Source organism: Bactrocera tryoni, chromosome 4 (genome assembly GCF_016617805.1).
Source record: "Bactrocera tryoni isolate S06 chromosome 4, CSIRO_BtryS06_freeze2, whole genome shotgun sequence".
NCBI classification, from domain to species: Eukaryota; Metazoa; Arthropoda; class Insecta; order Diptera; family Tephritidae; genus Bactrocera; species Bactrocera tryoni.
In genome coordinates, this window is record NC_052502.1 from 5,369,827 (window position 1) to 5,391,429 (window position 21,603).

Genomic DNA, 21,603 nt, shown 5'->3' on the forward strand with positions numbered 1-21,603 from the left:
TATAAAAGAGAAAGTCAATAAAGTGAACATATTTTTTATTAAAACAAACTGTAAATTGTAAAATATTATAAATCTGCCCTTTTCAAGTCTGCTGTTGTTTGTCAGCATCCGTTGAAAGATTTGATAAAATTCAAATTAGCTAATATTTCGAAAAATTCTCTAAAAATTATAGGAAAAAATGTAAAATGAGAATGAAATAAATAACGCATAATTTTTTCTTTTTACGTTGGCGACCTTTGGGAAATTTTTCGGAAAAGTCACTAAACTAGACTTTTGACAAATATTCTATGGTTTCTTTTCGGAAAGTGGAACAGTTTTAAATTTGTAAATAATTACTTGTATTAGAAAATATTATTTTTTACGATCTCTGCTTACGCTCGTTGACATGTGACTTTTTTTAATTTAAAAGTGTTTGTTTTTTTAATAGAATAAAAGTGTTTTCCAACACTACATGGCAACCGTTTCGAATCAGCTGTTCGCGTTTGTTGTTTTGGCGCCGCAAATGTCAGTTTAATTTCGCAATTGTCATAATTTTATTTGTTATGGTGGAAATTAAAGGAAGTTTGTTATTTAATTAATTTTTGTACGAAAGTTTAGAATTAAGAAATGTCAACGAGGCGAAAAGATATATGGAAATTGCTTTATAATCTGGTTTCGAGAGATGGTACAGATTTGAATGATGTGTTTGCCTTTGTCGATGATATACTTTGCAGGGAGCCTTCTCTTATTCGACCTTCCTTGCGTGAACTAAATAACCGCTTTCAAGATACTTTTGTGCTCTGGATTATAAATAAATTTATAAATGGGTTAGGTGACTCGAATGTTAAATGTAATACAAATAATTTTAGTACAGAGGGGTAAGCATTTTTTTGCGTTTATTGCTTTATTGTTTATAAATAAAACATCATTTTAGAATGCATGGGCGAAACATTCAATTACAGGAAAAGATACTTCATTCTTGTTTGGTTAATCGCGCTTTGTTATTTGAGCGCTTGGTGGCAGCATACATCAAAGCTATTGGGCAATTAACAAATGGACTGCAATTGCTTGATGAGCAACGAGATATAAATCAAGTTGGTATTGAGACTGAGCCCAAACAATTCCTTGAAATCACAGCATTTTTTAGTGAAGATTTGTGTTTGCGAGAAATCGATGCAGACTTTTCATTTAAACCTATACGTGTCTCTTATGAAGTAGTGGATGAGAGAGTGCGTTCGCTATTGCAGGTGCTCCATACTGCCGCACTTATTGGATATCCATTGTTTCCTCAAATATTTGCCGAATCGCTTCTAAGTGTGCTGCAGGTCGTACGTGAATGTGATTTAACTACCAAGTTAGTGGCGCTACGCTATTGTCAAAAGATATTTGAACTGGCCTGTAAATGCACTGAATTGCTAGAACATTATGGCCAACTGACCATGCAAGGGTTAGCTCTAATATGGAGTCAAATTCCACTTTGGCTGCATGCTCGTTGCATACGACTAGAAGAGTTGGATGGATTTAAAGATGTGACCATTGCCATAATGCGAGTACTGAATAGGTTCAGTAATGAATTACAGTGGACGCGACGTGCCTTAACTATGTTGGCCTTAAGTATTCTATATAATTGCGCCGAATTGGAACCAAAAGCCAATAATAAGAATGATAGCAAAAATTTGGGTGAGCTTATTCGTGAGATCGTTCAATTTATTATTCAATTGTCATTGGAAGACGGGGAGGAAGACGTAATCGTGAAAGATGCTGAAAAACTTATCATATTATCGGAGAAAAATGAATTCGTTCTGCTCTTATTATCGGTTATAATTGCGCGTGTAGACAACCAAAGCGAAAAGCGGCTGCGTACTTTGAAGTACTTCAAAGAGAAAATTTTCGATACATTTTGTTTGCCCAAAATTAGAATAGATCCCTTAAAGCGTTTGAAGCAATTGTTGCAAGCACTAATATATGCAGAGCATCGGCTTTGTCGACGTCAGCAGTTAAACGCTTTACGTAAAATTACGGTCGAGGAAGTGGTACAAGAAAATTACTACAATAGTATTAACTTATTTTCATTGTTAGTGGATTGCGAATATGTATCACAGTTGGATCAAGTTATCTCCCAGTACAATGGAAATTCAGTTTTAGTGGATTTTAAAGATTTGGAGCTTTTAACGTTACACCTTGATGTTTGCGCATTGTTTATGAACAGTATTACTTTACGCGGCGCAATGAACACCAAAACGCAGATTATTTTGCTACAACGCATGAGCAATCCTTTGGAAGCAGCCACGCAGGAACGCTATCCTTCTCAAAACTTACAGGCTGCTGCATTTGAGTCATTTCGCTTGCTTGCCAGTTTAAACATTAATGGACCGGATGAGGTAACTTCCTATTTACGTAAGCTTTATGATGGCTTAATGAGTAGGATCTTTGATGTGAATCCGAAATTGGAGTCTGTTGAATTATTGACGAAGTTTCGTAGAGCCTTTTGCGAACACTTCCACACATTGATTGCTTGCGGCTGGTTAACTTTGGATCGCGTATTGCGTGATTTTGTCGTTGCTGTGGCAGATATGCCATCCATGTCCATGGAAATGCTGCGAAGTGCCTATTGTCCCGGGGCCGGTGCTTCCACGTGTCACATATTTCTAAGATTATCACCTTCCACCACATCTGATGTAGCATTCCATGAATATATCATTGTTTGCCAACTTTGTAATGAAAACGTATGCTCAACTGCAGCAGATGTAGAGGCATACATACGTTCTAAAAAAGTCATCTTACTTGAGTGCAAAAGTCAAAATAAATCTCTTGCGAAAGGGCGAAAACCGTTGCCTTTACTGCCGGCGGCAGTCCGTCGCAAACTATGTGAATCTTTGCTCACACAAAAGGACGCTGAAAATACACCGATTGGCCGTCACCTGGAATTCTCACGCATTAGCGCCGACGATTTGTTCAGTGTGTTGCAGAGAGCACAGAATATCTCTAAACTGAATCTTGAGATATTACACACGCTCGTGCCAAAATTGCTTGCTGCTGGAGATGAACAACTTGTCATGAAATTCGCAAAATTTCTACTGCAGCAAATAGTGAAGTCGCTACAAACACCATCCACACTATCATCGGCGTCGTCCACGAGCTCTTCAGCTTTTTTGTCGTCGCCCGCATCACAGCGCCAGACTCAGCTAAAGTTGCTGGAACTCATTACCTGCTGTGCGCACAGTAACCTAAGTGAAATATGGCTTTTTCATTTATTCAAACTTACTTTCTTTTATCTCCTGCATCCACAATCGGAAGTCGTGCAGGAGGCAGTGCTGTGCGCAACCGAAATGTGTGCTAAACATGGCTTGCAACCAGTAAGACTATGGAATTGGTACAAACGTGACGCGCTAACTTTGGTGGTGCAGTTGGCAGTGTTGATATTCCTGAAAAACGGTGTGCGGCTGACACGCTCACTCAAAGCTGTAAGTCAGTTATAACTACCTGAGAGTTTATAAAATTTGTGAATTATCTATATCCTGTTTCTTACAGTTTACTAAAATGCTAGGTTTTTCCTGCGTGCAAGAGTTTATCTGCCGTTATTATCGCCTCTTGACGACAATGATTTTGCCATATTGTGTAAAAGAGCCCCTGTGCAAAGGACTCATTGTTTGCATATCGAAAGTGACACGAAAGCCGATCTCTTCGATCTTCGTCGCCTCATTTCTTCGCATATACACACATATCTACCTAACTGAAGAGGCGGAAGTGGGAAACAAATGTATTGAATTGATTGTGCGATGCACTGATTTCAGTTTGAAGAAATTAATGAATACAGATGTGAAGGTATGTAAACAAGGAAGCTCTCAAAACTATTATCATATATTATTTAACAATTTTGCAACACTCAACAAGTCCTTTGGTAGAATAAAAACCAAAAGATGCAGATAAAAAGTAATTTCTATACTCCGATGTATTATTTTCGTAGATTGTATTTAACAAAGCATAATTAGAGTGAGATAGGAACTCCTTGACACATTCTATTCAGAAATGTAATAACAGTTTATCAAAACTTAAAACCATTTGGGGAATCCTTAATCGTTTCCTAATTGCATTTTTTTATTTTAATTGAGAAAGCAACCTCGATTATGTCTAGTTACATTCAATTTAAGAGATTATGTAGAAACCTCAATAGAATAACAGCTAGCTTGGCTCTCTCTATTTAATGAAGCTAGTTGTTTGTTCGACTTGCCATTTTTCGTCCCCTGCTGAATACGAATCCGATGTAGCTATGTATGCTCATTCCCCATGTAAAGGTTCTGTTAAAAACTACAAAAAGGTCGATAAATTAATAAATAAATACATCAGACTTTAAATTCTACACCTGGGATGATACAATAGGCGTGACGCCGTCCACATTTTTGTAAATATCCATACTTCAGGATCTACTTTCCCGATCTCGACCAAATTTAGTATATGATATTATCTTGATATTCCGTTCCCACGACAGTCGGGTCTACGTAACCGGAACGCACCCGGACTTTTATCCTGCCAAGGACTGTTAACTCGGCAAAACTCTACCGCTACAACAACCACATCTTGATATTCCTATGTTACAGTGCGAAAACAAGCCTTAATCAAATTATACCTGTGCAAATTTTCACTTCTTTCCGCGCTGTGGTTCGGACGTTATGTCGGCAAATAACGAAATAGCGTTTCATTTTTATATATAAGAAATGTAGGCAAATATGTGAGTAAAATTAAGAGAGCGTTTAACGGTTTAACTTTGTACCTAAAATGGATAAAAGCGGGTGAAAACTTGCCATAGGCCCCATATTACTAACATACCTTTTGTACCTAAAAGTATTTCCCTGGCTTTGATCCTGGCAAGTTGCAAAAGTATGAAATCTTTGGTTACACCCCGACATAGCCCACCCTCACTTTTTAATCTTAATGTTGATAAATTATTCTGATTAAATAGCAATTTAAGCATCCGTTGGATTTTTTAGAACTAATAATTTTATATCTCATGCAGCAAACGGTGTCCGAGTTTCTGATCTACTTCAACCGCAATCCGCAGTTTGTCATGAAGGCGTTTCAGTGCCTGCTCTTCAGCGACACTGGCAATGGTAGCTCAGGTGTAACAGCTTCAAGTAGCAAGTCTTCGAGAATAGCCAAAACTCAAAGTGCCAACACTGGGGATTTTGCAAAATTCATAGCCGACCGTTTTCTTGGCGTGATCACCTACTTTGAGACCTGCCTTGCCGAACCCACTTTCGAGAAACCACTTAAGGAGGAGGCGCTCTACAGTCTCGGACAGATATTGCGTTTTGTGGGCGCCAAGCACGTAACACAATTCCGTTTTAAAATTATCGCCATGTTGAGCTTTGTGCTGTCGCTGCAGGATCGTCACCTGCAGTCCATTTGCTTAAAGGTTTGGAATATTTTCCTAAACATTGTGAACATTGAAGAGTTGGGGCCGTCACTGAGTCGCATCGTGGCTTCGCTACAACCGTTATTGGCGCACAGCGAATCTGAGGTGAACGCCATTTATGAGTTTGTGATACTGAAGAATGACAGCTTGCTCGGCGCTTACATTCCCGACTTGTATTTTGTCGAGCAACTAAGGGGTATCGCACCAACCATAACTCAGTGCGTCGCACGTCAAACAGAGATACTGAAAAGCGAACGCTCCACGTTGCTGGAGAAGATCGCATTTCTTTATCGGCAAATTACCAATGAGAATTCACAAGTGCGCATTTACGGTCTTACGTATTTGTGCAATTTCGTGGCGGCTAATCGTGTTGACATCAATCATCTGGTACTGAGCGAAATGCTTGTCGATCCGTTAATTGAGAATCTCGTAGATACCTTGGTGGCTGGTTGCAAGCACGAGGACATAAATTTGCAGCTGTCATCGGCGAAGTGTTTGGGCGAGTTGGGTGCCATTGATCCCAGTTACATAACAACCAACCACACGTTTGAGCAGCGTGATGATCTGCCGCTTAGTGTGCACACCGATGGGTTTGCCATAATGGCGCTGAGTGAGCTTTGTCGCGCTTATCAGTTTCAAAAGGACACAAAGTATGTTGATAATTTCTCTCTCGCCATACAGGAGACACTAGCGGTTTGTGGCGTATCGCCGCGTGAGAATAAAAAGCTGAATGTATGGGAGGCGTTGCCAGAGCGTATGCGGCAGGTGATGGAGCCGCTGCTTACTTCGTGTTATACAAACTCGCGGCGGGAAAGTAGTTGTGCCGAGCATCCGATTTTCAATAGCAGTTATTGCCGAAGCTACGCCGACTGGGCATTCAATTGGGCTGCGCGCCTCATTGACTTTGTGCAAGCAGATGAAACGAAGCATCTGCTAAACTCCTACAAGCCGAGTATAAAACGTGATAATAACACCCTCATTACATTTTTCCCTTATGTACTATTGCATGCGCTACAAGATGGCACCGAGAGTCAGCGGCAAAAGATGTACGAGGAGTTTGAGGCGGTTTTCAGCTTCAGTAGTGCAGGCATTGTAGAACAGCCGGTTTACGAGGCATCGGGGCTGAAGGAGTTCGTATCGGCTAAATATGCCACCGATTTAACCACAACGGGAGAGTCGGCACAACGCACGCGCAACGGTCAGACGGCGCAATATGATGGGTTGCAACACATTGGACGAACCTGCACGAAATTGTGTTCGGAACAAATCGACTTCTTACAACGTTGGATCCGCGAATGGCAACGAATAAATAGCGTTGGCACTAAGGTGAATGAGGAGGATAAAAACTATAAGTGTGTGCGTGATTTTCTGCGGCGTTTCAACAAACTGCTGATTGCCAAGGCCAATTATCACTCCGATGAGTATGCGCGGGCGCTTATGTACCTAGAGGCCTATATTGAAGAGACGGACACATGTCAGCGACTGCAGGAGCAAATTTCCTTCCTGATTGAGATACATGGCGAGTTGCTTGATGCAGACTCGGTCGAAGGCGCCGTATACGTGAAAAAGACAAGTCTCAGCTTAGATGAAGAAATAATGGTTAATCGCATCGTAGATCGGCCACAAGAGTTACAGACCTGTTACGAGCAGCTAATGTGCAGCGATGAGCCTATCAGTCAGGAGCACATAAAGGGCATGATTAACTGCTATTTGCGCATGGACACACCCGAAACGGCGCTGTTGATCACCGATGGGCTATGGCAGAAACTAACGGATCACTACACTGACGATTATTTTAAAGAATGCAAATCGGAGCTGCTATGGCGGCTGGGACGCTATGATGAATTGCAAGAGCTGCTCGAGGACTCCGTTGTGCGTCGGAAAACATCCAATTGGAATATACAATGCGCCGAAGCGTTCCTGCTCTATCGACAGCCCATCACCGACAGTCATTCACAAGAGCAAACAACAGTTTTGACCGATTTCACACAACATCTGGATGTGATACGTCGCAATGTGTTGGCGACCATGCGCAGCTGCTCCGTTATCAATCACAAATCTTATCCATATTCCTATGAAGATGTTGTGAAACTACATTTGCTTAACGAGATGGAGAAGAATAAGCAACTCACGCACGAGGTAATTGCCAGCTATGGAGTTGAAGGAAAAGCCACTCAATGTCTTACGAATGTGCGCGAATTCTTCACCGACTGGGACAGGCGCTTGTGCGTGTTGCAGCCAGTGGTGCGCGTCATGGAACCAATACTTTGCTTCCGCCGCAATCTACTCGTTGAAAGTAAGCGCTTGCTTTGCGCCGCTCTACAAAACACTCAGCGGTCGACGTTGCGACAAAGCGTAGTTGACGCCATTGATGGTGAAATCGGCAAGCTATGGCTGCGCAGTGTGCAGATGTATCGTGAAGCTGGCAGTCTGCAGCAAGCGCAACTATGTATTATGAAAGCGGCGGAGTACGCGCCCAAGACGCTCTTCATCGAGAAGGCTAAACTTTTGTGGCAGAAAGGGGACCAAGCCCATGCGTTCAAGTTGCTTGAAGAGCAGTTGGAGCGCATGGAAGCGCAGTGCGAGCGCAACGTACGCACACTCAACGCGAGTGATCGCGCGCTCTATGCGGAAGCGAAATACCTACAAGCCACGTACAGCGCCGAGTCGATGAACAGTTGCGCCGAGCTAAATCTGCGCTACTTTCGTGAAGCCATACTCGGCAATCACAATTCGGAAAAATGCTATATGCAGTTGGCCCAGTACATGGAGAAAATATATGAATCATTCTCGGCGGAACAGCAGCACGGTGATACCGGCCGCAAGCTGTTGCTCGATATCATGGTAAACTATGCAAAGTCATTAAAGAGCGGCTGCGAGAACGTATATCAATCGCTGCCACGGCTGCTGAGCCTGTGGTTGGACTTCACTTCGCGTTGCGCATCGGTTTGTGAAGCCTCGTCCAGCGATCCGGCACTCGCTTCCAAGGCAAACACCATGCAAGAGGTGGCTAAAAAAATGAATGAGCTCATGAACAACTGTGCCAATGCGCTGCCTACCGCCATATTCTATACGGCTTTCTCACAATTGCTGAGTCGTATATGCCATCCATCGAACGATGTATTCGCCGTCCTCCGTACCATTGTGATCAAGTTGCTCGAACATTTTCCACAGCAATCCTTATGGATGTTGCTGCCAATACTTAAGTCGTCGCAAACAAATCGTGTGAAGCGCTGCAAATTGATTTTTACCGATGGGCGCCTCGCAAAGCCACAATTCCAAAAACAGCTGAACGATTTCAATATACTTGCGGAACGTTTAATTGAATTGACGAACAAAGATGTGGCGCACGATCGAACCTATGAACTGAGCACGCTTGTCAAGCAACTTCCCAAATTATTTGAAGATCCGAAATTCTCTAACATTTTGCTGCCTTTCGAGAAGTACATGCAGGCGTCATTCCCTCTGACATCTGCTACATCGTCGCTGGACTTAAATTTGTCGTTTGGTAACTTAGAGCGAACGTCATCGTCATCTTCCTCTTCGTCGACGTCGTCAAGTCCATCGTTAGTGCCTGCGAATCCATTTCCCTATCAACAAATTTTTATTTGTGGAATCAAAGAAGAAATCACAGTGTTGCGTTCAGCTGCGAAGCCGAAAAAGATTAGCATCCAATGCAGCGACGGTAAGTGCTACGAGGTGATGGTGAAACCAAAAGACGATTTACGAAAAGACTATCGATTGATGGAATTTAATGGACTGGTTAAAAGGTTCCTGCATCAAGACTCACAGGTATAAAATTGTATTTGTGGCACGTAAAGTCTCCCTAATTTGTATATTAAAATTTTCTAAACAGGCACGTCATCGTTGCCTTCGTATTCGCACCTACGCTGCCATTCCATTTAATGAGGAATGCGGTCTGGTGGAGTGGCTGCCAAAGTTGAACTCCTTCCGCGCCATTTGTAACTCGGTTTATCGCATGCGTGGCTTGGGATTACCCGATCGTATGCTGCGTCAGTGTGCGTTGCCTCGAACGGATCCAATGGAAAAGAAACGTAGCGTGTTTCTAGACACGTTATTGCCCGCCCATCCGCCTGTTTTCCAGGAGTGGTTACGTCGACGCTTTTGCACGCCCAATAGTTGGTATGAAGCACGTTGCGCTTACGTCAAAACTGTTGCCGTTATGTCTATGGTGGGCTATATTCTCGGGTTGGGTGATCGCCATGGTGAAAACTTGCTCTTCGATGAGACGACTGGTGATGCGGTGCATGTCGATTTCAATTGCCTCTTCAACCAGGGCGAGCTCTTTGCCTACCCAGAATTAGTGCCCTTCCGCCTCACCCACAACATGGTCTATGCCATGGGGCCATTGGGCGTTGAAGGCATGTACCGACGTTGTTGTGAGATAACCATGCGCGTACTGAAAAAGCAGTCGAAAACTTTAATGTCAGTTCTGCGACCGTTCGTTTATGATCTTGTGGCGCTGAACCGTAGCTTTAGCGGTAAGACCAAACCCTCACTGGAGTTGACCGATCCCAAGGCTTTGATGGATGTGCGTCGCATCGAAGAAAGACTGCAGGGCTATGTAAGTTATCGCAATTATATGATCCACGTAATGAAATTCTTTAATAAATGAATATTTCTACAGGTGAAGCGAACGCAAGCAAACAGCATGCCGCTGTCAACCGAAGGCCAAGTGAATTTTTTGGTAGCAGAAGCTACGAGTATTGACAATCTGGCTGCCATGTACATTGGCTGGGGTTCTTATATTTAAGAAAGTATTAAAAGATATATTACTTTATTTACTTCGCGTTTGCCGGATTCTTAAGATTGCGTGATGTTTAATTTTTTGTAATAAAATGTTGATTTTTTAATAAAATGTCGGTTTTGTTATTTATGTTCTTTCAACCTTACAGAATCAAATAAAGCAATAAAATACATATATCTATTCAATCTGAAGACAGCCAGGTAGCTTGATCAATTTTCTTATGCTGGAATTTAGTACTACAGATAACCCTCGAGCCCCGGCAAAATCGATCTGACTCAAATCTATTTGGGGATGTTTCCGATGGAGGCTGAATTTCCAGACCGTTGTACCAAAGATATCTTCTTTGCTCAACCTAGCGTTAAAGTCGCCAAGAACGATTTTGACATCGTGATGGTGGCAGCTCTCATAGGTGCGATCCAAGCGTTTATAGAAGGCATCTTTGGTCATATCGCCCTTCTCTTCTGTCAGCTATATGTTGAAAAACTTCGCTTTGATGCGGATTGTGGCTAGACCATCAGGGTGAACGTCATAACTCGGCGACGGCGTTTCTCTCCCACCACGAATCCCACATCGAATTTGCACTCCTTTATATGGCCAGCGCACTTCTTGGACGGCGTTGATGTTTGTCTTTATTATCGCGAGAACATCTAACAGCTGGGCAGAGGCACCTTCCCAGATCGTAATCCTTAATGCGTTTGATACGGTATCTCATCCGAGGCTATTGGTAGTTTTTCATTGATGGCGTTTTTTACGTGGCGGGTCCCAAAGGAGGTTACTTGGTCAAAGACTGAAAGTCGAGAAAGAATCGTTTCTGGCCACTCCCAAGTGAATGGCTTTTACACATGACTTCATCCTTTAGTATTTTACTCTAGTAATTAAAGTTGCGCCATAACTGCACATACATATCTCCAGAAAAGCAGCGTACTGTCAATTCGTCTTCGCGAATTGTGTTACGTTCAGTCATCTTAGGAAAGCCTGGAAACTGGTTAAGTTTGCGTTTATACCTAACGTCGGTGAAAAGGACTTCAGACCCATTAGCTTATCCTCGTTTCTGTTGAAAACGTTGGAGAGATTCCTGGATCTGTCCATTAGGAGTAGAGTACCGAGGAGTAAACTGTTAAGAGCCCAGCACCCAATGTAGGCACCTTTCTCGATAATTGGTGAACCTTGAAGTATATGCGGGCGGATGCAGGAGTACAATCGAACCTCGAGTACCTCATATGTATGTAGTATTTTGACTGTACCTATACTTTTCCCACAGCATTAAATCTTGCGGATTAAAAGCCTACTTGAAGAACTCGAGAAATGGGTGATAATCTACGCTGACGACGCTGCTTTTTGTTATTTTATTACTCTTCCGACAAACATTAAGCTCTGCATGCAATTACGAACTTTGTAACGATATCGCAGGGCCCATAAAACTAGTCTCTCTAGTTCGCCAGATAACATTTAGGCACAAATTGCAATTGAAAAAAAAAAACGGTTATATATGTAGTATATACAAATTACCATATACTTCGGTTATCTTATCAACTAGGAAAAGTTAGACAGTGTGGAGCCGGAAAGTATTATGCGGTTTAGCAACTATAACAATTGCAATAAAGTTATAAATCGTATTAGTTTTGGTTTCTGGGCAATATTAAAGCCCCATTCATATACTACAACTTTCCTCGCTTTGCGTGACAGTACATAGTACTAAAACGACTGTTGCTTGACTAAGCTTTCCCAATATTTTGCTTGGGTTCAAGTCGAAAACTTTTTGTGTAAACGTACATCGAACTTTTCTGTCTAAACAAATGTCTGAAGTTAGGCGAAGCAAAATTCCTTTGTGAATTGTCCACAAATCTCAATACTCTATTCTATATAGAGGTTTCATTGCAATATTTCAAGAGCTTTGTTCGGTGGCACACAACCTTTTTGAGTCAAAAAAGTTTATGAGAACACCCGATAGTTTCCGGAATGTCTAGTGCAAAGAAATGCATGCATGTTTATAAGGTGGCCTGCGCATACCATTCCGCACCTTTCTTATTTCTCTGTCAACCCACTATAACGGTGTAAATGATGAATCCGCTTTTAATTCAACGTTATCATCGATGCCAAAGTGAAATGAGCATATGCTACGCGCAGCTGCTCTATCGGTATGTGACGCAGCTGGATACATTTTCAACGATTATGATCCGACCCAGAATAGCACTGCCACTTCGGCAAGAGCGTGGCTTGTCGCGACGACAAGGACTCAGCTGGATTCCTCGGCTACTGTGTCAAACGATGGCCATCACTGTTTGCTTTTGTTTTGACTAGCGGTATTGCTACTGTTTGCCATTGTTGTTTTTGTTTGCACGGTCGTGTATCGTGCCATGTTTACATTGTGCGAGGGTGGTAAAGGTACGTGTGTTGCAACATAAAAACTATGCACCAACGACTCCACAAATGTACGAGAGCACCAGGTAAGATTGGCAAAAAACTTTGCCCGACCGAATGCCGTCTAAACAGGCGCAAGCGTTTGCGGACGTCGGCTACTGCTGTTACCTCAGTTGCCACCTATTGTTGCCACTTTCGAATGTGAAATTGTTGTTCCTGTTGCAATCACTGTATAGATCTTCAATTCGATGTTATTATTGTTGTTGGCAATGTTATTGCTCTCTACCATAGTTGTTGGCACTTTTCTTCATTATTGTTGTTGTTTCTGTTGTGCACTGCGGCAATCAGCGCAATCAGTTAAATGCCCAAGCTTGGTACGTGGCATGAAGCATTTCTTTTGAATTCGATTCGATTTGCGTTCACCGTGGTCGTTGCTTTGTGGTTGTGGTTGGCTTTCTGGTGCTGTGCTTTGGATGGCTGGGAGTTATGTACTGGCGGAGCGAGAGGGTTGTCTGGCGCTGTTCAAATATGTTTGTACATGCATACTGCAGTTTCGTTTCGAGCACATAGCACCAAAACGGGTCCGACTTCATCTCATCCCCAATCATTTTACTTTAGCATTGTCTTCTTTTTATTTTTTTCAATGGTTTTTGGGTGAGGGATACTCTAAGCAAAAGTCGATGTGGAGTAAAATATTTTCAAATTTCAAATTCTTACTTCCTTAAAATTTAGTAATAGTTTACTTCAAGCTAAAGAACTATGGCGTCGGGGATCCTAAGCTTCGAATTTGGAACACTTGGTTACAGGAGAATTGTTGGGAACTAGAGGACCCAAAGCAGAGCGTTGGGCAGCTCCGTTGTTTTCTTGCGTTTTACTGATAGATGTCTGAAACTCACGGGAAACGGGTTAAATCACATGGGTTAATAAGCTCCTTGGCTTCAGGAAAGTTTGTCTCTTTAAGCGTTTTGATCTCTGTTGTCGAAAACTCAGATACGGCTTTAAGAATTTCTGACTATCTGGCTTTGACGATATCCATCCTGGAGACCGATACTGCCGTCAACAAATGCTGCGACAACGCGCTTTCAATAATATTTGCCACAAAGATCGAAAACTTAAACACTGTGTTTCGCAACTAGAACTACTATGAGCATTGTTGTTGTACTGTATGTATGCTCACCAATGTTTCAGGTATGTAGTTTACTTTGCTACCGTTTGGTCACGTTCAAATTTTGTCAACACAATCTGTATGAGCTCATCGCTTCTGCTATGCCGGTAGTTTACATCCATACATTTGGTAGCAACATTCACATAAAACAACAACATGCTAATGTTGCATGCTACAAAGCCTCAAATGCAACACAGTTCGCTTTGTTTACACAGTTTCGCATCGGTTTGCCCCGAACAAGGTTTGTGTTAAGTGAGCTCGAAGCGGTCTGTCAGCTGCTTAGCCTTCTAAGCGGTAGTTCAGCAGCTGCTATGTAACCTTTTTACTGATGGCGACTAGCTGATGGGCGACGAACGCCGTAACCGCAGGCGAGAGCATGGGAGTGACAGCAGACACTTTAAACGGTTGTTGTACCCCGCTGCTGCACGCTGGCCTTGTTATCCGATCAATTGCCTTTCAATTCGGAAATGCGAATTCGAAGGAAATAATATAACTGAATATAGATTCAAATAAAGGAAATAATACGGACTAATTTTCATCTCTTTATCTTCGTATTCCGTTATTAAACCTTGCCTAGAATCTACCTCAAATTTCGATAAAAATTTACAGGGTGTTTCGGTGGCGCCAGGTGTTTTGGGAGGAACACGTCGCTGATGAATAAACAAATCCAAAGTGAAAACGATGCACCTTGTCTTTTTTGACATGAAACGCATCGTCCACCATACATTTGTTCCTCTTTTACGTGGAAGTCCTCAAGAGACTCAAACGAAGGGTCAATCGGGTCCAACAAGACATCGCAGCCGATTGGAAGTTGCACCACGACACAACGGCTCACAACACCTTCCTTGTGAACAGCTACCTAACCAGCCGGCCTACAGCCCAGATGTGGCCCTCGGACTTTTTTTGTTTCCTTGCCTGAAAAGGCCGATGAAAGAGGATCCAAGTAGCATGCACTTCGGTTCCCAAAGTTATTCCGGAGAATGCCTTCCGTGACGCCTTCAATGCTTGACAGCGGTGCATGGACGCAGAAGGAGTGTATTATGAAAGTTTTTAAAGAATTGAAACGATTGGTTCAATAATTTTTTTAAATCGACTCAGTCTTATTACTTTCTGGATGAACCCAGTACTAAAGAGGAGAGTACAGAAACAAATATACTGTTACACCTAAATCTGATGTCGGTATGAAAAGATTATTAAGATATTGTAGAATAAAAAGCAAGCCAAGTCTGCCTTTAATTATAAAAAAAAATACATGTATAATAGCTGAAACAATTCACCTACTATTAAGGAGTCAATCCAAGACCTTCAATTCATCGAAACGCTGTAGAGAATATTTCAGTGTCTCCATCGTTCGTGGATTACTTTGAAACATTAGCTCGATTTTGCGACGAGCGAATTCCTCATCATAGAATTTCTCTAAAGAGTTATCCTGCGAGTCCATTGTGAACATGGACATTAACGGAAAGAATCCGAATGCAACGAAGAAGCCGAAACTTTCACGCTGAGCAATCTCCTCTAAAATATCGGTAAATTTGGGTATTGGATTATTGTACGGTAAAGCTTTGAGGGTCCGCACTAAACCGTCATAATATGTTTCAATCAAGGATCCACGATGATTTTTCAACACATCTAGCTGAATGCTGGTATTCAAAAAATAATTGATATCGAATCCAATACTGCCGTAATAACACAACTGAAAATCGATCTGCAATTTGGAGCGTTTACAATTTGAGAACTACTTTAAAGGTACTAAAGGTAGGTAAAACTTACAAATCTAACTTCGCTCGGCGCTTTAAATTTTGTTGGGTTACAGTCGTATTTGAAGAACATATTATTTACCCACAAGTCGCCATGATTTAATACATTAACATTACCACGCAACGGATAGACGGACTCGAGCACGCGTTCCGTGAAGTGATCGTAATATTTTAATAATTTCTTTGATATTGGCTCCATTGTGGGGTATTCGGCAACAAGTGTAGCGAGCTTTAACAGCTGTGCACCAAATAAAGCTTTAAAAGCTTCCTTCTTGATTGAGTCTTTATTCAAAAGTCCGAAGGCAAAATGATCGATAATAATTGCAGGTGACTAAAGTGGTTATGCAAATATTATTTTAGAATTTTATTTATATAGTTTTCCTTGATATTTACCCTATCTGCCATCAACATAGTAAGTGCATGGTATTCACCCAACTTTTGCATAACAATTTGCGCATGCGCCAAATCAAGTCCCACTTGTCGACTCTCCAACATAAAGCCCAGCATACTCAGATCCTCGAACATAATATTCTGCTCCGGTTCGGTGGTTGAGTGAAAGTGCCTAAAAGCAGGGAAGAAATATCAGTTTATCCTTTACCCCCCCTAGAAACTATTAATACAACCTAGCTGCCAGACTCCATGGCTTATCCAAGTACCACATGAGCGCTTCCATTTTAGGTTTGATATCCAAATAGAAGATGGTCTCCTTACGATAGATATTCAAACGACTAAGTACACTTTGCTTTTGTTTCGGCATATTTTTTACAATTATCGTCTGTTCGGTTTGCTGATCCTCGTTGGTTTTATACTTAATAGTCGCCCGAAATATGTTACTGCAGTAATTTTCGCCACCCATTGTTAGATTCTCAATGGATATGCCCAATATTTTAAGATCGCCCATTCGCAAACCATTCTCTAGAGCTCTTTTGAAAAACTCCATATTGAAGTAGTTGGGTATTTCGCCGATCGCAAAAGTCGCCATTCCGTCCAGTGCTTTCGAAGCAACCTCACTCTAACACTTTTCAACCGAAACTATTAATTTTCCTATGTTTGGATTACATTTTTATATAAAATCTTTTGTATTGTAGATTTATGAAATCTGTAAATCTAGTACTTTCCGCAAGACAGAGCACAATCCATTTGTCGGTTTAATTGGTTTCAATTGATGAGTCGTGCCGGCTTTGGGTAGGCACAATCCGTTTATTATGCAGAGTTCGAGTGCATATACTCATACTCTGATTGACATTTCTAATCAAAGTTAATACATCATCGAGGGCAGCTTGAGTATTATGCCCATAAGTCATATATTGTGAATTGCTTTGATTCTATTTTTATAGTAAGAATCTGTTTTATTAATCATCGTCGTATTGCAAGCAACTTGCAGATGTCAAAAACTTATTCTTTGGTCTTTGCATACCATTAAACGAGAATTTAGGCGGATACTAATTTTACGATATCTAAAAATTTTACGATGGTAGTGCTGCCGCATTTGCAAAAGTTTTAAATTCCTTTAAGCATTTTTTTATTGAAAACATTTTGAAGATCCGTACAACTATATTCATCTCATAGCGTTCGATAGTAATTTGCTTCGAAACTTTTCTAAATTTACCAAATAAATATCGAGATCTAAATAAGTCTTTCTTTCTTACTTTCTTAGGGGGTTACATTGATTTTCTCGAGTAAAAAACAGCCTTTTTTCAAAAAATTTGTTCTTATATAAAATATAAATATTTTTTAAAATTTTTTTTACTGTTACAAACATACACCAATGACAAAGAAAATCTGAAAATTTAAAAAAAAAAATATTTTAAACTTGGCCATTGCGACACCATTTCCGAACCCTCTCGGAAAAAAGATACGCTCGTCTTGGCAGGTTAACTCCTTACAGGATCGTCTGAAGGGGAAAACATTAATGTTAAAACTTTTAAGAAGAACTTGGCCGAAGGAAAAAAACCGAAAATTGGATTTTTGGCAGACATTTTAACATAAAAATGAAAATTTCAGTGAAAATTTCGCTGCATTTTATTTTCAGACTGTTATAATTGAAAAGAAAATCGTTCGCCCAAGTCTTTATGAATTGTATCCCAAAAATCTGAGTAAATTTTAAAAGATCGGTTAAGTAGTTCTCGTTCTTGCCAACCGACTTCAAAAAGACAGCTTCGAGTGACAATAAAAGTGGGACACAAGTGCATAAGGTCTCAAGGCTGTAGCTCCGAAACTATTACTCGGATCAACTTGAAAATTTAGGACAATATTCGAGAGGTGTTGTACAATTTAATAAGACAATAAAAATATCGATTTTTTGAAACCCGTAAACCCATGTAACCCCTTAAAATACATTGGAAGGTCGTCACTACAAAACTACTTTGAATATTTCGAAACGGTTTCTAGAAATTTCAACTTATTTTGAAATTTTATAAAAAAATAAAACTGAAAATATTACCAAATGTGTTCTAGGATAAATCCATTAAGAAATACTTTAGAAAATTATTAACTGTAGACAATTTTTCGTTTATTTATACTATTTGCTTACACGCAATACATATGCATGTATGTACATATTTTAGATGAAATTATTTTTAGACATAGACATAGCATAATATTTTTATTTGGGATCTATATTAATATCTACATAGTTATGTATGTATATGCTCACAGCATCTAGAATGTTGTTCTACTAAATTTTAAAGAGAAACTAAAACTCGTCGAACACACCCATATCCTCTAAGCGCTTTAGTCCATACTTTAGCTGCGCTTGCAAATGTTCTTGTGCAAATACTTTTTTGTACTTTAGACGGACAGATTCATTATCAAAGAAACTTTCAAAACTGCTATCTTCTGATAGCTCTTTTGGCATAGTAATTATGGGCAGAAAACCGAACAAACCGAAAAACCCGTAAAGTTCACGAGCGCGCAATTCATATTTTAGATCTTCTAAAGTCGGTATATTTTCGTAATGAAGGAACTCCAAGGTCTCCTTGAATGTTTTGTAATACACATTAATGAGATCGTCTCGTCGATCCTTTAGCAAATTCAGACGCACGCTAGTGCTGAAAAAGAAGTTGAGATCGCAGGCAGGGCTGCCATAGAAATTAAGTTGGAAGTCCACCTGAAAGTTCATAAAACATGAATGACTTTATTTTCATTATTAATTATTTTTATTTCCAGAAGAAAAAGTTGCGGGTTTCAGTAAAACTTACAAAAATAGCGCGCGTTGGCTTCGCGGGTTGTTTGGGATCATCATAGGCGTACATGAAATTTGTTGTCCAGAGATCACCATGATTCATCACAATGATACGATCGCCCTCGCGACGATCGGCTAAGTGTGCACATATGGGCTTGAAATTATCGTGAAAATAGTGCAATTTTTGTGCGATCTTTTCAAATCCGGGCCATTTTTCTGCATTGTAGGCCAGGTGCTTCAAGCTACTGCCAGCCATATTTTTGAAAAGATCACTTTTTAATACAGTCTTCTTGCACAGCATACCGTCGACCATGCGCTTGGTGATATCGGGATCCTATAGATAATATGTATATATATATATATATGTAGAAAAAAAATTCTATTGCAAGATCTAAATGTGAGCTAAATATAGTTGAATAAGATGTATATTATATTATGACTAAACAAATTATGTAACCACCTCCACCTTTTGCCATTCATTAGTTTTTAAAAGGTAGCCAGAAAACTTTGCTAGTATCCGAAGCGAAAGCAAACATTATAAAGTGTAGTTGATATCAATACTTAAAACTTTAAGCCGTGATGAGAAATATTTTGGCTTGGAAAACTAGTCTCACATTTATTTTCATATAAAGCTCTTATAAAGCTCGTTTTTTGCTTATTTCGCATTATACACCAAGCAGTAATGATATAAAAAAAAAATGATTACCTACGCCTCTTCAATATACTTACACGCTGGGCTAAAATCATTGACGTGGCATGTAGGCGCGCTGTTTGTTGCAAGATCAATTCACAGTGTGCCCAATCGAGCTGATCCTGTCGCGAGGCAAGCACAAATCCTTCGGGTTTTAAGTCAGTAAACACAATGGTGCGAGTGGGTGCTTTGACTGCATAAAGGCAGCTAAGCAGAATTCCAAAAAAAGAACACCAAATTATAATTTAGAATATCCGAAAAAACCGCAACACATTTAAAAACATTCAATAAATATTATTTCATAAAAAATTAGATTTTCCGGATTTTCATTGAGTATACTAACGTGGCAGAAAATTTCGGACCGTCTACAAGTATTTGTAGACGTGGCAATACATCCAAGTAGGCCAATTTCTCCTTAACAAAAACACCTACATCTTCAAGGAAACGTGTGTCCTCCGAAATCGGTATACTTTTGACGATTAACGAACGCTGCTCTTGTACCGGCGGCTCATCATCGTCGACTAGACGCTCATAGGCGACTGAGACGCGATAGATGCGTGAGCAGTAATTATCACCGGGGTTGCTGCCCCATTCGAAAGTTATTTCATTTACCGTTAGCTGGATTTCACGCAAACCCTCTTCGAGTGCGGCCACGAAAAAGTTCTCATCCAAATAATCCGGCACAAAAATATTATTCGGATTTTTTATAAGCATTTTTATAATTTGCTTATTTTTCGAAAATAAGCCTTTTTGTTTTATTTTTCTATCTACAACAGCTTTTAGCTCCGAACAACTCACACCGGAACGTTTTGTGCCACTCGCTAAACTAACATGTTCTTGGCCAAATGCGGCGCTTTAATAGACGAGCAAATTCACACTTAATATTCAGCGGTAACATTCCTTGCCCCATTGTTGAATAGAAAAACTTTCTTATTTCTCATCTAACGAGTGTGAGTGCTACTTCATGAGCGATTTGTCGAACGCTCAATCGCTCATGAAGTAGCAGTAGATTGGCTATAGTTGTCATAGTTTGCTTTGTGTGGGTTCCTATATTGCATCTCATGTTCATTCATAAATATTTACCAATCTGATATAACTGCAGGAAATAATCGCATATTTCGGAAATTGGCTAAATACATTACATCTGAAGATTAAAAAAGAGCAAGTGCTTTTTTTATTAGTTTTATAGTTGATATAAACTGACAATCGCCATCGGTCTTTATTAGCCTTCTAAGTAATTAACAGCCATTATTTGCACTCTAGATATTTGATAAGAAGTATCTAAAGAAAAAACTACAATTAGACAGCTAGCTATTCGTGTATTAATTAAGAATATATTTACATTTATTAGGAAAAAGAAATATTAGTTTAATTTATTTATTGTAAACTCACGATAATTTAAACTAACTGGTTCTGTCACAGACAATCATATATTTGCAAATTTATTGTGCGAATCGTTATAATTTATTAGTTTTCTTAGCAAAATATTTTGAAAATGAGAAAATGAAATTTTACTCCCTTTATACCCTTAACGATCATTTTTATGCTCTTGCAACATGTTGCTACAGAGTGCAATAGTTTTGTACACCAAACTCTTGCAACATGTTGCTACAGAGTTATAGAATAGTTTTGTTCACCTAACGGTTATTTGTCTGGTAGTGAGCGAGGGGAAGACGAAATATCTCCTATCATCAAACAAATAGTCGTTGCACTCACACGTCATTTTTGACAGTCATAACTTCGAAGCCACAGCAACAATGCCAGCCTCGAAATCCAATGCAGAATAACTCTTTCCAACAGGTGCTACTTCGGACTGAGTAGGCAATTGAGAAGTAAAGTCCTCTCTCCACGAATAACAACTAAACTGTATAAGTCACTCATTATTCCCGTCCTGCTATATGGTGCAGGACGATGAAAACATCGTAAGCGGTTTCTAGGCCAGTAAAGAAGAAGAAGAAGAATATCGGCAAATATGTGAGCAATATTGATAAAATGGAGGGAGGGAGTTTTTCTAATAACGGTGCAACTTTGTGCCTAAAATAGATAAAATAAAATCGGGTGAAAACTTGCTCTAGACCCTATATAACCGATATTAGGATTTTCAAGTATCTAGTTGACTTTATACCGCATGTACCGGCATTCATTCTGGAAAGTTGCAAGATTTTGAAATTTTCCGTTTCGATCGAATTAAAGTTTTCTTACTTGCTTAAAATGCTGTTATTTGCTTCACCGACACGTTTATATGAAGGCTTTTAGCCTTTGTCTAAATATTATAATATTTTCGT

The 21,603-nt window shown here is 40.1% G+C and overlaps 3 protein-coding genes across 3 annotated transcripts; 1 reads left to right on the top strand and 2 right to left on the bottom strand.

Moving 5' to 3' along the window:
- Positions 1-546: 546 nt before the first annotated feature.
- LOC120774121 (serine/threonine-protein kinase ATR) lies at positions 547-10,271 on the top strand. Its single transcript, XM_040103491.1, has 6 exons — positions 547-857; positions 914-3,443; positions 3,511-3,804; positions 4,994-9,184; positions 9,249-9,977; positions 10,041-10,271. The coding sequence occupies exons 1-6, from the start codon at positions 607-609 to the stop codon at positions 10,164-10,166; spliced, it is 8,121 nt and encodes a 2,706-aa protein (XP_039959425.1). The 5' UTR covers positions 547-606; the 3' UTR covers positions 10,167-10,271.
- Positions 10,272-14,821: 4,550 nt separating this feature from the next.
- Positions 14,822-16,464, bottom strand: LOC120774551. The gene is made up of 4 exons (XM_040104281.1): positions 16,067-16,464; positions 15,837-16,005; positions 15,457-15,774; positions 14,822-15,391 (listed from the first exon to the last, which is right to left on the bottom strand). The coding sequence occupies exons 1-4, from the start codon at positions 16,423-16,425 to the stop codon at positions 14,978-14,980; spliced, it is 1,260 nt and encodes a 419-aa protein (XP_039960215.1). The 5' UTR covers positions 16,426-16,464; the 3' UTR covers positions 14,822-14,977.
- A 1,543-nt stretch (positions 16,465-18,007) lies between these two features.
- On the bottom strand, positions 18,008-20,145 carry LOC120776028. Its single transcript, XM_040106472.1, has 4 exons — positions 19,662-20,145; positions 19,357-19,525; positions 18,644-18,961; positions 18,008-18,552 (listed from the first exon to the last, which is right to left on the bottom strand). Exons 1-4 carry the CDS (start codon positions 20,030-20,032, stop codon positions 18,139-18,141), a joined length of 1,272 nt encoding a protein of 423 aa, XP_039962406.1. The 5' UTR covers positions 20,033-20,145; the 3' UTR covers positions 18,008-18,138.
- Between the last annotated feature and the right edge of the window lie 1,458 nt (positions 20,146-21,603).

Bases quoted from the DNA above. Each gene is read 5' to 3' on its own strand.
- LOC120776028 (XM_040106472.1), bottom strand. From the start codon at position 20,032: ATGCTTATAAAAAATCCGAATAATATTTTTGTGCCGGATTATTTGGAT. The intron at 19,526-19,661 runs GTTAGTATACTC...AATTCTGCTTAG, and splicing joins GGTCCGAAATTTTCTGCCAC to CTGCCTTTATGCAGTCAAAG. The intron at 18,962-19,356 runs GTAAGTATATTG...TATTATCTATAG, and splicing joins CAATGATTTTAGCCCAGCGT to GATCCCGATATCACCAAGCG.
- LOC120774121 (XM_040103491.1), top strand. From the start codon at position 607: ATGTCAACGAGGCGAAAAGATATATGGAAATTGCTTTATAATCTGGTT. The intron at 3,805-4,993 runs GTATGTAAACAA...TATCTCATGCAG, and splicing joins TAATGAATACAGATGTGAAG to CAAACGGTGTCCGAGTTTCT. The intron at 9,978-10,040 runs GTAAGTTATCGC...ATATTTCTACAG, and splicing joins AAGAAAGACTGCAGGGCTAT to GTGAAGCGAACGCAAGCAAA.
- LOC120774551 (XM_040104281.1), bottom strand. From the start codon at position 16,425: ATGGCGACTTTTGCGATCGGCGAAATACCCAACTACTTCAATATGGAG. The intron at 16,006-16,066 runs GTTGTATTAATA...CCCTGCTTTTAG, and splicing joins CCATGGAGTCTGGCAGCTAG to GCACTTTCACTCAACCACCG. The intron at 15,775-15,836 runs GTAAATATCAAG...TAACCACTTTAG, and splicing joins CTATGTTGATGGCAGATAGG to TCACCTGCAATTATTATCGA.